The sequence below is a fragment of the Agelaius tricolor genome, unplaced genomic scaffold (genome assembly GCF_023055355.1).
Source record: "Agelaius tricolor isolate 1412-34295 unplaced genomic scaffold, bAgeTri1.0.p SCAF_2, whole genome shotgun sequence".
NCBI classification, from domain to species: domain Eukaryota; kingdom Metazoa; phylum Chordata; class Aves; order Passeriformes; family Icteridae; genus Agelaius; species Agelaius tricolor.
Genome location: NW_027269262.1, coordinates 11,548,347 through 11,561,463, shown reverse-complemented (window position 1 = coordinate 11,561,463; position 13,117 = coordinate 11,548,347). Strand labels below are relative to the sequence as shown.

Here is a 13,117-nt window from a genome sequence, read left to right as displayed (position 1 = left end):
GAACTTGATTGTAAAATAGTACTTGATTCACAGCTCTAATTTTTTTTCAGAAGTCAAAGTAGCTTTGCTACCCATCTGGCCACCCTGTTGAGGACAGCCTTACACTAGCACCAGGGAAGGGAGATGACAGCCCACAGTGAAGCAAGGAATAGGTTGGTAAGGAGGAAGCAAAACAATGTGCCTTGTGTTCAGCATAATGGAACTGGAGAGATTCACCTTAAAAACAACATAAAAGCACCAAGGGGACAGCCTGGTAATGCAAGCTCTAAAACTTTGCCAAGTGTCAACAGGCTCAGCATAGTTAACATTGTTTATTTTGTGAAGGCTTTTGAAATGTCTCCTTTGACATCCCTGTAGGCCAGTTGATGAGGTATGGCCTAGATAAATGGACAGTGAGATGGAGTGAAAGCTGGCTGAGCTGCCAAGCTGAAGGGCTTGACATCAGAGGCATGAAATTCATGTTGAAGCCAGGCACTGGTGCTGTACTCCAGTGGCTGATCCTTAGCCAACACCATTTAACCACTTCATTAGTGAATTTAATGGCAAGAGAGTGCACCCTCAGCAAGTCTGCTGATGATACAAAATTGGGAGGAGGGTCTGACATACCAGAGGATTGTGCTGTCAATCCAGAGTGACCACAGTAGGCTGGAGAAATGGATGGCTGACAGGAACCTCATGCAGTTTAACAAAGGGAAGTGCAAAGTCCTGTAGCTGGAAAGGAACAACCCACTCACTGAACCAGTACATGCTGGGGACCACCCAGATGGAAAGGAGCTTTTCTCCAGGCCAAAAACAGCCTGGAGATCCTGGTGGACACCAAGTTGAACATGACTGAGCAGTGTGCCCTAACAGCAAGGGTTGTCCAGCAGCATCCTTGTTTAAGAAGGATTGTTACCAGCAGGTCATGGAAAGGGATAAGCTGTGGTGAGATGCATCTGGAGTTTTACATCCAATTCTGGGGTCCCTAATATAAGAGAGAGATGGCCATTTTGGAGTGAGTCCAATGAAAGGCCAGGAAGGCAGTTAACGAAGTGGAGCATCTGTCACACACAGTGGCTGAGAGCTGGGACCAATTTTCCTAGAGAAGGCTCAGGGGATTCTTATCAGTGTGTATAAATACTTGATGGGAAGCAGTAAAAAAGACGGAGCCAGGCTCCTCTCAGAGGTGTGCAGTGACAGGAGGAGAGGCAGTGGACATGTCTTAGCAACACATGATATCAGTGGACACAGACTGAAATACAGAAACCTGAACATAAAAAAACCCCAAAAACAAAACCAAAATCGCTTCACTCTGGTACAGGTTGCCCAGAGAGATTATGGTGTGTCCAGGCTTGGAGATGGTCAAAACCCTACTGGAGACAACCTTGATTAACCTGTTCTAGCTGACCCTGTCAGGCAAAATAAAGGACTAGATTAAATGATCCCAGAGGTTCTGTCCAACCTCCACAATTGTGTGGTAGTATGAAAGGGAAAGAAAGGAATGGAAGGCTCTGTGTGATCAGCAACACCAGACTGACAGTTTATTCATCTCAGTTTCTCACTACAATATACCATTAAATTGCAATTACAATACCTTCAAAACAAGAAGATTTTTGCAAAGGTGAGGTAATAATTGATGTGGGAAATCATTACCACTATCAAGAATGAAGTCAGAATGATCAGAATAGTTAGCATAATACTCAGGTTAGCTATGCTTAACACTATATAAATCAATGCACAATGTCACCAGTTTCACTCTTTTTTTTTTTTTTCCATCAACAGCGGGAAATACTCGTGGCTAAAGAACTACCATATCTTTGCCTGGAATTTGGCTGTTGTGACCTTGAAAAAGTGCTTTGGCTGTATTTTCAAAAGTAGCTCTCAGTTTGCTCCAGTGAATTGACTTTTTTATCAGCTGTAGCTCATTTTCTTCCCTAGTGCAGAAACCTCAGCTGCTGTGAAATGTCATGAGCACAGATTGGCTTAAGCTTTGCAACACAGGGAATTAAGTGTGGTGTTTTTCCATGTGGCTTTTGCAATCACAAAATATTCAGGACTGTGCTGGCACTGAGATATTTTCACCAAATTCTTTAGGAGTTTGTGTTCTTTATAGCCCAGCCGTCATCAGTATTTTCCTTTGACATATTTCAGCAACACTTAATCACAGGCAGCCTTTGTTGTTGTTCACACCACTTAGGCATATACATTTGTACTTGCTCTAGGCATAACCCACGTTTCTGGGCAGTAGCAGGCAGTTACATCTTCTAACTACTAATGGGACTGCAACACAACTGCATCTCTGAGAGATCCACACAGACACTCAAGAGCTTTTTGGGTCCAGAATATTCCTGGCAATCCACAAAGTCCTGGCTTGAAGCATTATGATTCTTCTCTTGAAGACACCTGGACACTCCCTGAGATTTCGTCTTCCCACATGCACATAGTGACCTCCTTTAGAGTTATTCCACTAGGAATTCTTTTATTAGGAAACTAATTCTTAGATACTGTAGTACTGGTCTCTTTGTAGATTCCCACTGTTTCTTTCAGGGTGAGGGTGTAGCGCCAGGTTTTATTCTGAGTACCTAAAGGGAAGTACATGTTTATGCATTCGAGTTCCTTCATCTTCAACAATGCTGAACGTCCATGACCACACAGTGAGCTGAACTAAATGGCAACTACTTGAATGTCAATTCAGAGCCTTTCATTATGGCAAACACTTTAACAAATCTTAGCCATCAAGGATACCGAGATATGGGAGTTCCCTATTGTTTTGGGTTTTTTAAATGTAGCTCTATAAATTCTAAGTCATCAGATATTGCAAATGAAAGCCAAAATTCTCCTGTTCATACAAAGGCAGGGTATGTGTTCAGGAACACCCATGGACCCCTCGGCAGCCAAAACTCTGCCACAGCCTCCTCCCTGCCTGTATCAAGCCCTGCCTACCCAGTTTCCAAGGCAACAAGGAGCCTGGCGATGGATGCTCAAGGGAGGCAACAGGGATCCCACAACATTTTCATGTCTGTCTGTGATTTCCCATTGTTTGAGAAAGAATCACAAGCACACACATAGGAAAGCTTCTCAAGCACACAAAATGTCTGCCCACGGCTTTAGTCTCAGTCATTTGTGATGGCTGATGTCATGTGTTACTCAGATATGTCTATCAGAGAATACATGGCTTTTTGAGTCTTTCTGTTGGTACTCAAATGAGCAGGCTCTGTTTGTTACCTTATTGTTTGCCTTCTACCTGGTAACTATGACATTGCCACTGATGAGGACTGTATGAGGCCACCTTTGGAACATGATGCTTAATCATTTGCAATATGCATTACGATAGAAGAATATTCTGCCAGCAAGAGGATGAAATGATTGTGAAAGTGATTTTAATGCTAGTAATAAAATATCTAAAAGGGGAATCTATTTTTATTTCAATATTACAACTCACTGTAGGCATTTAACTCAATGTATTAAATATAGCAATGCTGAGCATGTTTTTATGAATGAAAAAAGCAGCTTCATTGTAGAGCCCTCTGAACTTTTGTTTATTATACCTGAGGGTCTGTGTGTTTGGCAAAGAACAAAAGAGGAGAGAGGATAAGCATGTGAGAGAAAATCACATTACAGAGCAATTCGGGACACAGTCAATTCTGAAATAACCCATGCAGCTTTTGAGGGGAGAACAGCTTCTCAGTGAATCTAATATTTCTTCCACACCATATGGTTCCTCTTGTGAATTTAGATTATAACCTCTGAGCGTCAGGCATTTCTGTGCATGTGCTTCTACAGGACATAGCAAAGAGAACCCTGCTTCTCTGGCTTCCAAAGTTACCATAATAAACATGATCACATGTCACAAAACAATTCCAAAAAGGGGAAAATGTGGTGATCCTCGTCAGGCAGCGATTTACTGAGAAGAAAAGCAAAACAATGCAGCCTCTCATTATTTCCTCTTGGCACACCAGATGTGATCGGGTAGCAGCCAGATGGCTCCTGCCCCCATCCAGGCTGCATCTACCTTTTTTAGGTTGCTCAGTAGATCAAACACATCTGATATCCCTACAAACTGGGTCCTCCAGTCAAAAGATGCCTAAGATTCTACCACCAATAGAAATGAAATGCTGCTATCATGTTTTCCAGGGCAGTTCACTTCCTGCACGTCATCGAGAACAAGGTACAGATAGAGACTTTGATCTGCTAGTTACTGTTTCTTTTGTTCCTTAGCCTCCTTGCTGTCTTGCAATCTGATAGTTACTTGTAACTCAAACTGGCACTGGGCAAACTCTGAACTACATCTTGTGAGGTCTGCTAAGAGATGCAGTAGTTTGTGGTGGGATTCAGTGTACATAGTTTAAAATTGCCCGGGTTGTCTGCAGGAGAGTTCAGGGTGATGTTGCACTAGGTTTCTGAATCAACCAAATATTTTGTTTTGCTCTCTCCTGCTTCCAGCTTTCCGTCCTTCTTTGCACCTGTTCTCCCTCTGGCACACCACTTAATTGAAGAAAAACGTTCTTCCACCCCCTCAATTTTCTGTCCTTAACTGTGGAGCTAAGGAAAAGGAAAAGACTCGTGAAAAGGTCAGACATGCCCTGAAGCTGGTAGAGGAAATGACACAGAGGTAACACCCGAAGAGGGGCAAGGGGAATAGGACCATCCTTTTTTAGCAGCTGAAGGGTACTGAATCAGCCCCACGAATGGAAGTGGCAGTTTTCTCAATGCCAATAAAATCTCTAATCCCTGCCTGCTAGGGTGGAGTTGGAAATTTCTTGGCTGAAATTTCAAAAAAAAAAGAGCCACACAATTAATTTATTAATTATAAGACCAGGAATAGGCTGGATGCAGAGAAGCTGCTGTAAGAAGTCACTGCTTCAATTTCATTAAGTGTTTGTAAAGCTTATTGTGAGACCATTTGAATTCTGCTTGAAACCTCATTTAATTATTCACTATGGAGACAGGCAGTATCTTTCTATTACATTCATGGAAAATGTGAAAACATTTTTCACTGCAAAACACAGAACCTTTTACTGAATAAGCTACACAGTTTCTGCCAGGGTAGCCACTTCACTTCAGCCACTCTGGAGCAAGTGTGGGTTTTTCACATTCTGCTTAAACTGAACTTTTTAATTTTTTTTCCCCAAAGATAGAGGCATTCTTGCCAGAAATCAAAACAAAACAAAAAAACAAACAAACAAAAAACACACCCCAAAAACAAAAACAAAACAACAACCAAAAAAAAACAACAAAAAAACCCAACCAAACAAACAAAAAAACCCCAAACGAAACAATAAAAAAAAAAACCACAAAAAGATCACAAAAAACCAACAAAAAAACTATGCCTTAAGTTTTCCAAGGAGGCCTAGTGAGAAAAATAACCTGATTATAAAGGATGACATATGGATGAATTGAGACGAGTTGGAAAATCTCTACAGTAGAAGAATCAAATGTTAATAAACAAGAATTTAACAGAATTAACTTGATTTCTTCCCTTACAAGTGGAATTTTACCTGTAAGGGAAAAATGACTTTGACTGGGGAGGAGGGAATGACCTACTCTTAAATTATTTCTTTTTTTACCTAGATACTGTAAATAGATAGCCCTCTTATACACACACTTCAAAAAGACACAATTTTTCTTTCTGGCAGATTCACAAATACCATACTGAAAATAGGAGTGAAGCGAGGAGCAGGGAAACAGTTCATTTCTTGTTAACTTCCCAGGGAGAGGAGTTGTCACCTGCACTGTGTCCTTTGCTGGCAGAATGTCTGGGGATGGGCAGGCTTTCACAGCAAACCCCACATCCTCCCTCTCCTTTGGTTTCCATTGCTCAGAGGACTCCAGCTGGACAACTGTCCAGGAGATTCAGGGCCAAGGAGTGCCTTTTTCCAAAATGCATCATGTCCTGAGGCACTTTCCTGTTACCAAATGCTTCGATTTTGAATTTTCTTGTAGGCAAGCTAAAGATACAACCCATTTAAATGGGAGTATCTGAGAACAAATAGTCTGCTCTTTCCCATTTTAATAAATAACAAACAGACCAGGACAGGTGATTGTTGAAGTATCAAAAGGCAGCTGCTTAGTATGAATGGATTTTAGATTGGAGGTGAAAAATTCTCAACAAGTTTTTGTTTCCTTTTTATGCCTCATACAAAATCAATTCCTTCTCTGTAGAGATTTATTTTCAGCTGAAGAAAAGGGAAAAAAATAACCTTATTCAGATTACCCCAGGCACATATAAAGCATCAAAAGTTCCACAAGCTTTGTTCTGTGGAAATGTAGAAGCAGCTAAAAAAACAAATGGAAAGATGGAGAACGGGACTATTTGTAAGCAAAAAACAGTGCCTTCACTACAATGAACAGGCTTGGAGGAATAATGGAAGGAATAATATTACTTATAACTCCTGGGCAGGCTACATTTCTGAAACATATTTGTTCATTCTGCTTTGATGTGGAGAGGAAAAGCAGAATAGTATCCTTTGGGAGAAAAGTTGTGTATCAAATAATAGGGGATAGGCACATGATTTCTCCAGAGAAGATTTTACCTCCTCATAGCTACTATAGCGAAGTAAAATATTAGGATTCATTAAACAGAAAGCAGCAGTTAAAGCACCTCCCACTGTGAGGCAGAATCTAATATAGAATAACAGCCCCTCTTTAAAAAAAATAGCAATAAAACAATTAGATGTGGGGGGTTGGGTTTGGGTTCTTTTGGGTGGGAGAGAGGGGGTATTTGGAAAGTGATTTCAGTGCAACAACCATGTAACCTGCCCTACTGAAAGGCACTGCTGGGTTTCATCCTGATCTTACACATAACTTGGCTATGGGGATTACAGGGAGAGCAAAGGACAAAGGAAACAAAAGGAGAACTCCAACAGTACTCCCTGCATTAGAAAGAGACCCCAGCTTTTTCAAGTGAGGCAAGAAAACTTGTCCCTCTTGCACCACTTTGCCAGAGTCACTCCAGGCACCAGAGCTGTGCTTTGCAGTAGTGCATGGCAGCACCATCCCATAAGGACTCTGTCAGTCCATCACACTTTCTTTAAGCTCATAGAACTTGCATATCTAGAAAAACCTACTAGCACCACACACTGTTGAGCTATGTAGCACATGATATCATCATCCATGAGCAAATTTACCTGCACAGATTAGAGGTTTGCCTTGTTTTTGTACAGAATTCACTGGAGAGAGAACCCAAACATCTGGATTATCTTCTTTCTTCAGGTTTTAAATCCTATTGCTACTTTGGTTTATTCTGTTCATCACCTCATACCTTCTGGAAGGATACACCTGTCAACAGAATGGGCCTCTGGTTTGATTTTTAGACTAACATGTCATGCCATTTTATACTTAATGCAACCCAATTTTTGATTTCTATTGTCACTTCATGTATCTTGGGAAGAGGAGAATCATTATTGCTCCCACTTCAAAAACTGGAAAACATCTGTTGGAAAACAGATATAAGCTTACAATCCCATTACAAGTTTTGAAATATCAGACCACATACTGGATTATATTTCCACAACAGTGTTGCTGCAATGGTTTAGACTGAGGTTCGAGAAATAACCAGGGAAGGGAAATTAGGAGAGAGGGCGTCCCAGTGCTACCATGACTCCTGCCATTTCTATTCAAATTAAATCTGCATGCTGCCTTGTTTTAACAGCCTTATTTATCTTTACCCTCTTGCACTTAAACAGCAGTCAAGCACTGATTGTTTGCCTTGGTCAAGACACTCTACTAACATGCTTAAAAATTCCACACATTTAACAGAGGGAATTAAAAAAAAAAAAAACAAAGAGATTGTTCCCATCCCCAAAACCATCAGCTCTAATTGTCAACAGCGGAGAATGCTTCCCTTCAGGCCACAACTGATCTATTGAAATGAGAATAGATTACTTTATACTATTAACTTATATCTCAACACAGATCAGTCATTATAAGTGGCTTAATCTGCAGACCACTAAATTTGTATTATCTATCCCCATTTCTTCCAAACAGGGTCCCTCATGCAAGACCTTTAGCCCTAAATATTCATTACATGAACAAATACAAATCTTCACCCAGGAGAGGTTAAGGCAGTCTGATAACCTCATCTGAAATCCTTCCAGTGGTTCTGCTTTCTTTGTGAAACAGAAATACTGCAACCACAAAGACCTGTGAAGACACCTCTGTTGTTTTGCATATAGCAGTCAGCTCCAGTTTTTATAATGAAAGGTCTCCTGGGCAATAAATACAGCTAAAGATCAAAGATAGACAAAAATAAGTACTGCAGTCCCAGGCTGAGAATGAGACTCAACCTCCCTTATATTTGACTTACTATTCCTACCAGGCTTTGAACCCTTCCCTTCAAATCTTCCAGTATCCCCTTTTTCTATATTTCTCAACTCCCACTGAAATGATGGCTCAATCTTTAATTTTTAATGGTTATGATGGGCAAATAAGACATGTAGAATTTATGAAAGGACATGTTTCTTTTTAGAGTATTTCTATTTCTGGACTTTCTTCCTCTAGAAGGAAAAAAAAAAAAAAAAAAAAAAAGCCAGACTAGAAACAACAGGCAAGCAATGTAGGATGGTGTCCTACTTTCTAGTAAGGGAGCTGTAGTGAAATGTGTCACTTGGGTAGCTATATTTAAGGATTAGCTAGAGACAGAGTGTAATTACACTAAGAATTAGATGCTAGACATGTTGAATACTAGTGAAAACTGCTACAATGTCACAGCTGAAAGGAAGATCTTTACTATCAAAGACCAAAGTCTTCTCTTTTAGTGAAACTGTTTAGATTCATTTGCTGACTCAAAGCTATATGATCAACAGTTTCAAGTGCAACCCAGCTAGGTAATTTTAAGGCAAGGTTACTGTGGCAACCAGATACAGTGTTATTTCCCCAAAGGGCCTGAGGCAGCATGTATTAACTCAGTTACTAAAAACAATGTCAATTTGTCTAATATTTAATCCTAGAATGGCTCAAGTGTTAAGAAATACAAGTATGTTGTAGGTATACATGGCTGTATTTGTTTACTGACAGTCCAGGCAGTTTAAAAGCTTCTCACTCTGTACACCAGAAACCAAACCTACAGATGAGAGAAAAGCTTTAGCAAGTGCCTGTTGTCCTGCACACACCAGCGTGTCCAGGCCCATCAGCAAAGAACAGCGTACATTCAGAGCAGTGTCCACAGGCAGAGGACTCAAACCAGGCAAGATATTAGTTATGCACAGCAGCTCCCTTTTCATTCTTCATTCCAGTAATGCCTTGCAAGCATTTCAGCAAAGGATCACAATAGAGGCTGCACACATGTGAATACCAGCTCTTTCAGAGCAGTAAGGACTGCAGTAATTGTAGCATTGGTAGCAGTTCTCTTAGCAACACATTTTCTAGCGCAGGGCCACTCCCCTAAGTGGTGTTTGAATGAACTAAGGACTAAGCTTACAGACTGGGCAACTGCTTAACTCCACGAGGGATTTCACTCTTGCTCTGTGGGAGGATTAGGATCTATGAAACTTTGCTAACTGCTGTTAAGAACGTTGTAGATTCATTCAGGGTTCTTGCATCCTATAAGAACATAGGAACATCAATCCCCCCTCCCTCCCTCACTGTAAAGAAATGACACTTACCTTTGCAAAGATGCACAGCAGGGTGCAGCTGCACTGTTCTCCCCTGCCTGGGTAGAGGTTCATCTCCTGCTGCAGGGACCAGGAGCAAACAATTGCCCTGTGAACATGTAACTCGGACACAGCTGTTGTCAGGGGATCTACAGGTGACTAAGATTGCATGGTAGGCTCTGGTACCATATGGTACCTTCGAGCCTAGAAATCTGTCCAGCATCTCCTGTCTCCTAATGGGAATTGATTTGCCCTGTAGAATCAATCCCTTTACAGTTAAGGGCAGGTTAGTGGCTATTTTTGGGAAACACAAATTTTATTCTTGAAGAGAAAAAGCCTGGGTTTTTACTTGAGGTCTCAAGTTGCCTGCTAGTACAAACTTATGCTTCTCTGCATAGAACTTTTGTATTTAGAGAGGAAAGTTGACAGGAAGATAAGTGAGCTCAGCATCAAGTCAAATCCCAATCAGCCACCCATATGCCTGTAGTATAGTCCCTGAAACAAGTTAAATAAGCTGCTGAATGGCAGTAGGGAAGCCTGCAGCTATCCTGTCAAATCAGTTTTGACAGACTGCAATGTGGGATTCAATACCTTCTCTCTGACCTCTCTACCATGTATGTCCATAAAGAGGAATTACACAATTCAAGTGCAGCGACTTGTTTTTATCAGATAAAGCAGCTTTTGCCTCAGCAATTAGCCACACTGTTAAACACAGGAGTTTCTATAAAGTACCTGGCATCTTTAGCTGAGCTACTACAGTTTGCATGTGCTGCTAAATTCACAGCCTGAGAAATATTGTTTTATTGAGCTTAACCTTGTACTGAGGTTCAGGAATAAACTGAGAAGCGAAGCTACAGAAAACTACACAAGAATTACTTGCTTAATCTAGAGAGAAATAAAGTAGAGGAGACAGTTTAGGACACAAAAAGCCTTTATGTTTGAGAAGTTAACCATTTCAACAGAAGACTCTGAAGTATTTTGCAACTACTGTTACATTGGACAGTCAAGGATACAAAACTGCTGACAGAAGCAACAGTGGAGAGCACCAAATTAAAAAATGCATGCTTCAGCACAACTGCACAGATTCCTTCTCTCAATGAATACTTGCCTGCTCAGACTATACTTAACTCCTACCCATCTCAACTTCATGCCTCATCCTCCTCTCCTTCCTCTTCAAACTCGCCCTGCTCATCAGCAGTGGCATCCTGGTATTGCTGGTATTCGGAGACCAGGTCGTTCATGTTGCTCTCGGCCTCCGTGAACTCCATTTCATCCATGCCCTCGCCGGTGTACCAGTGCAAGAAGGCCTTGCGGCGGAACATGGCCGTGAACTGCTCCGAGATCCTCTTGAAGAGCTCCTGGATGGCCGTGCTGTTGCCGATGAAGGTGGCCGACATCTTGAGGCCGCGCGGGGGGATGTCGCAGACGGCCGTCTTGACGTTGTTGGGGATCCACTCCACAAAGTAGCTGCTGTTCTTGTTCTGCACGTTGAGCATCTGCTCGTCCACCTCCTTCATGGACATGCGGCCCCGGAAGATGGCGGCCACCGTCAGGTAGCGGCCGTGGCGGGGGTCGCAGGCGGCCATCATGTTCTTGGAGTCGAACATCTGCTGCGTCAGCTCGGGCACCGTCAGGGCGCGGTACTGCTGGCTGCCGCGGCTGGTCAGCGGGGCGAAGCCCGGCATGAAGAAGTGCAGCCGCGGGAAAGGCACCATGTTGACGGCCAGCTTGCGCAGGTCGGCGTTCAGCTGGCCGGGGAAGCGAAGGCAGGTGGTCACGCCGCTCATGGTGGCCGACACCAGGTGGTTGAGGTCCCCGTAGGTGGGAGTGGTCAGCTTCAGGGTGCGGAAGCAAATGTCATAGAGGGCCTCGTTGTCGATGCAGTAGGTCTCGTCCGTGTTCTCCACCAGCTGGTGCACGGAGAGGGTGGCGTTGTAGGGCTCCACCACCGTGTCCGACACCTTGGGCGAGGGCATCACGCTGAAGGTGTTCATGATGCGGTCGGGGTACTCCTCGCGGATCTTGCTGATCAGGAGGGTGCCCATGCCGGAGCCCGTGCCTCCGCCCAGCGAGTGGGTCAGCTGGAAGCCCTGGAGGCAGTCGCAGCTCTCCGACTCCTTCCTCACCACGTCCAGCACAGAGTCCACTAGCTCGGCGCCTTCCGTGTAGTGCCCCTTGGCCCAGTTGTTGCCAGCCCCGCTCTGACCTGCGGGGCAGACCACAAGCCACGTGCCACATCAGCGCCCCGGGGACAGACACAGGTGATGCCACTGCCCCTTCCCTCTGGGCCCCTCCCCTCTCTGCTATGGGGATTCAGGCTCCCCAGGGTCCCGTCCATACTTGCTCCAAGCCTTTTCTATGTGTGGAGTTCCAGGAACTCCTCCGTGCCACAGTCACTCACCAAAGACAAAGTTGTCGGGACGGAAGATCTGTCCAAAGGGGCCGGAGCGCACGGAGTCCATGGTGCCGGGTTCCAGGTCCACGAGGATGGCACGGGGGACATACTTGTTACCTGTGGGGGGAACCGGCAGCAGCAGCGTTACAGCCCTGCAGCAGGCAGCCGGTGTCACAGGAGCCCTGCTGTGCTCCCTTCCGCTTCCCCACAATTTGCTGCTGAGGGCATGGAGGGTGTGGGAATTTGCAAAAATCCAGGGATGGGAAAACAAAGCAGCCATTTAAGCTATGCTGGGGCGTCACCCATTGCGGGGAGGGCTGGGGGACCCCTGCCTGCACACCCTATTCCCCCTCCCCCGGGAAGGCCATTACAGAGGGGCATTACCGGTGGCTTCATTGTAGTAGACGTTGATCCTCTCCAGCTGCAGGTCGCTGTCCCCGTGGTAGCTGCCCGTAGGATCAATGCCGTGCTCATCGCTGATGACCTCCCAGAACTGAGGGGACAGACGGGTGGTCAGTGCCGCCACGCCCCTCTCTCGCCCCCCGGCCAAATCCCCGCCACGTGGCGCGCAGGGATTCGCCACGCGTGGGTGCGGCCCCCCGGCCAGACCGAGCCGCTACCGCGCCCTGCACACCCCCCACCGACGGGAGGGGTGTGGCACCGCCCCACCGCCCCTTCCCCCGCCCGCCCGGGACCCCTGCAGCCCGCGAGGGGCTGATGGACAGCAGCTGATGCCCCCGCCCTGCCCTTCTTCCCCAAGGCGTGCCGCACCCACGGCGCCGATGCCCTACCGCGCCTCCCCCTGTGGTGAAATGGCCGGGAACCGTCCCGCGTGGACCCTCGCAGGGACGGGCGAGCCCGATGGTGCTCCGTAGCGTGAAGTAGCCGCCCCGCCCTTTCGGTAGCGTTATCGCCGGGACACGCGGAGCCCGGCTGAGCGGGCACCGCCCCACGCGCGGAATCCCGGGCGGACGAGCGGGTGGCCGGTCCGTACCTTGGCGCCAATCTGGTTGCCGCACTGCCCGGCTTGGATGTGCACGATCTCACGCATGGTGCCGGTGTCTGAGGGTGCCGCCCCGCTACTCCTGCCGCCTTCACCGCCTGCTCCGCCCGCTCCTGCACTCGCCGCTGCGGCGGCCGCGCCCCTCGCCGC

The 13,117-nt window shown here is 45.4% G+C and overlaps 1 protein-coding gene across 1 annotated transcript; it reads right to left on the bottom strand.

Moving 5' to 3' along the window:
- Nucleotides 1–10,482: 10,482 nt before the first annotated feature.
- On the bottom strand, nucleotides 10,483–13,117 carry LOC139602724 (tubulin beta-2 chain). Its single transcript, XM_071452815.1, has 4 exons — nucleotides 12,959–13,117; nucleotides 12,349–12,457; nucleotides 11,971–12,081; nucleotides 10,483–11,775 (listed from the first exon to the last, which is right to left on the bottom strand). The coding sequence occupies exons 1-4, from the start codon at nucleotides 13,013–13,015 to the stop codon at nucleotides 10,715–10,717; spliced, it is 1,338 nt and encodes a 445-aa protein (XP_071308916.1). The 5' UTR covers nucleotides 13,016–13,117; the 3' UTR covers nucleotides 10,483–10,714.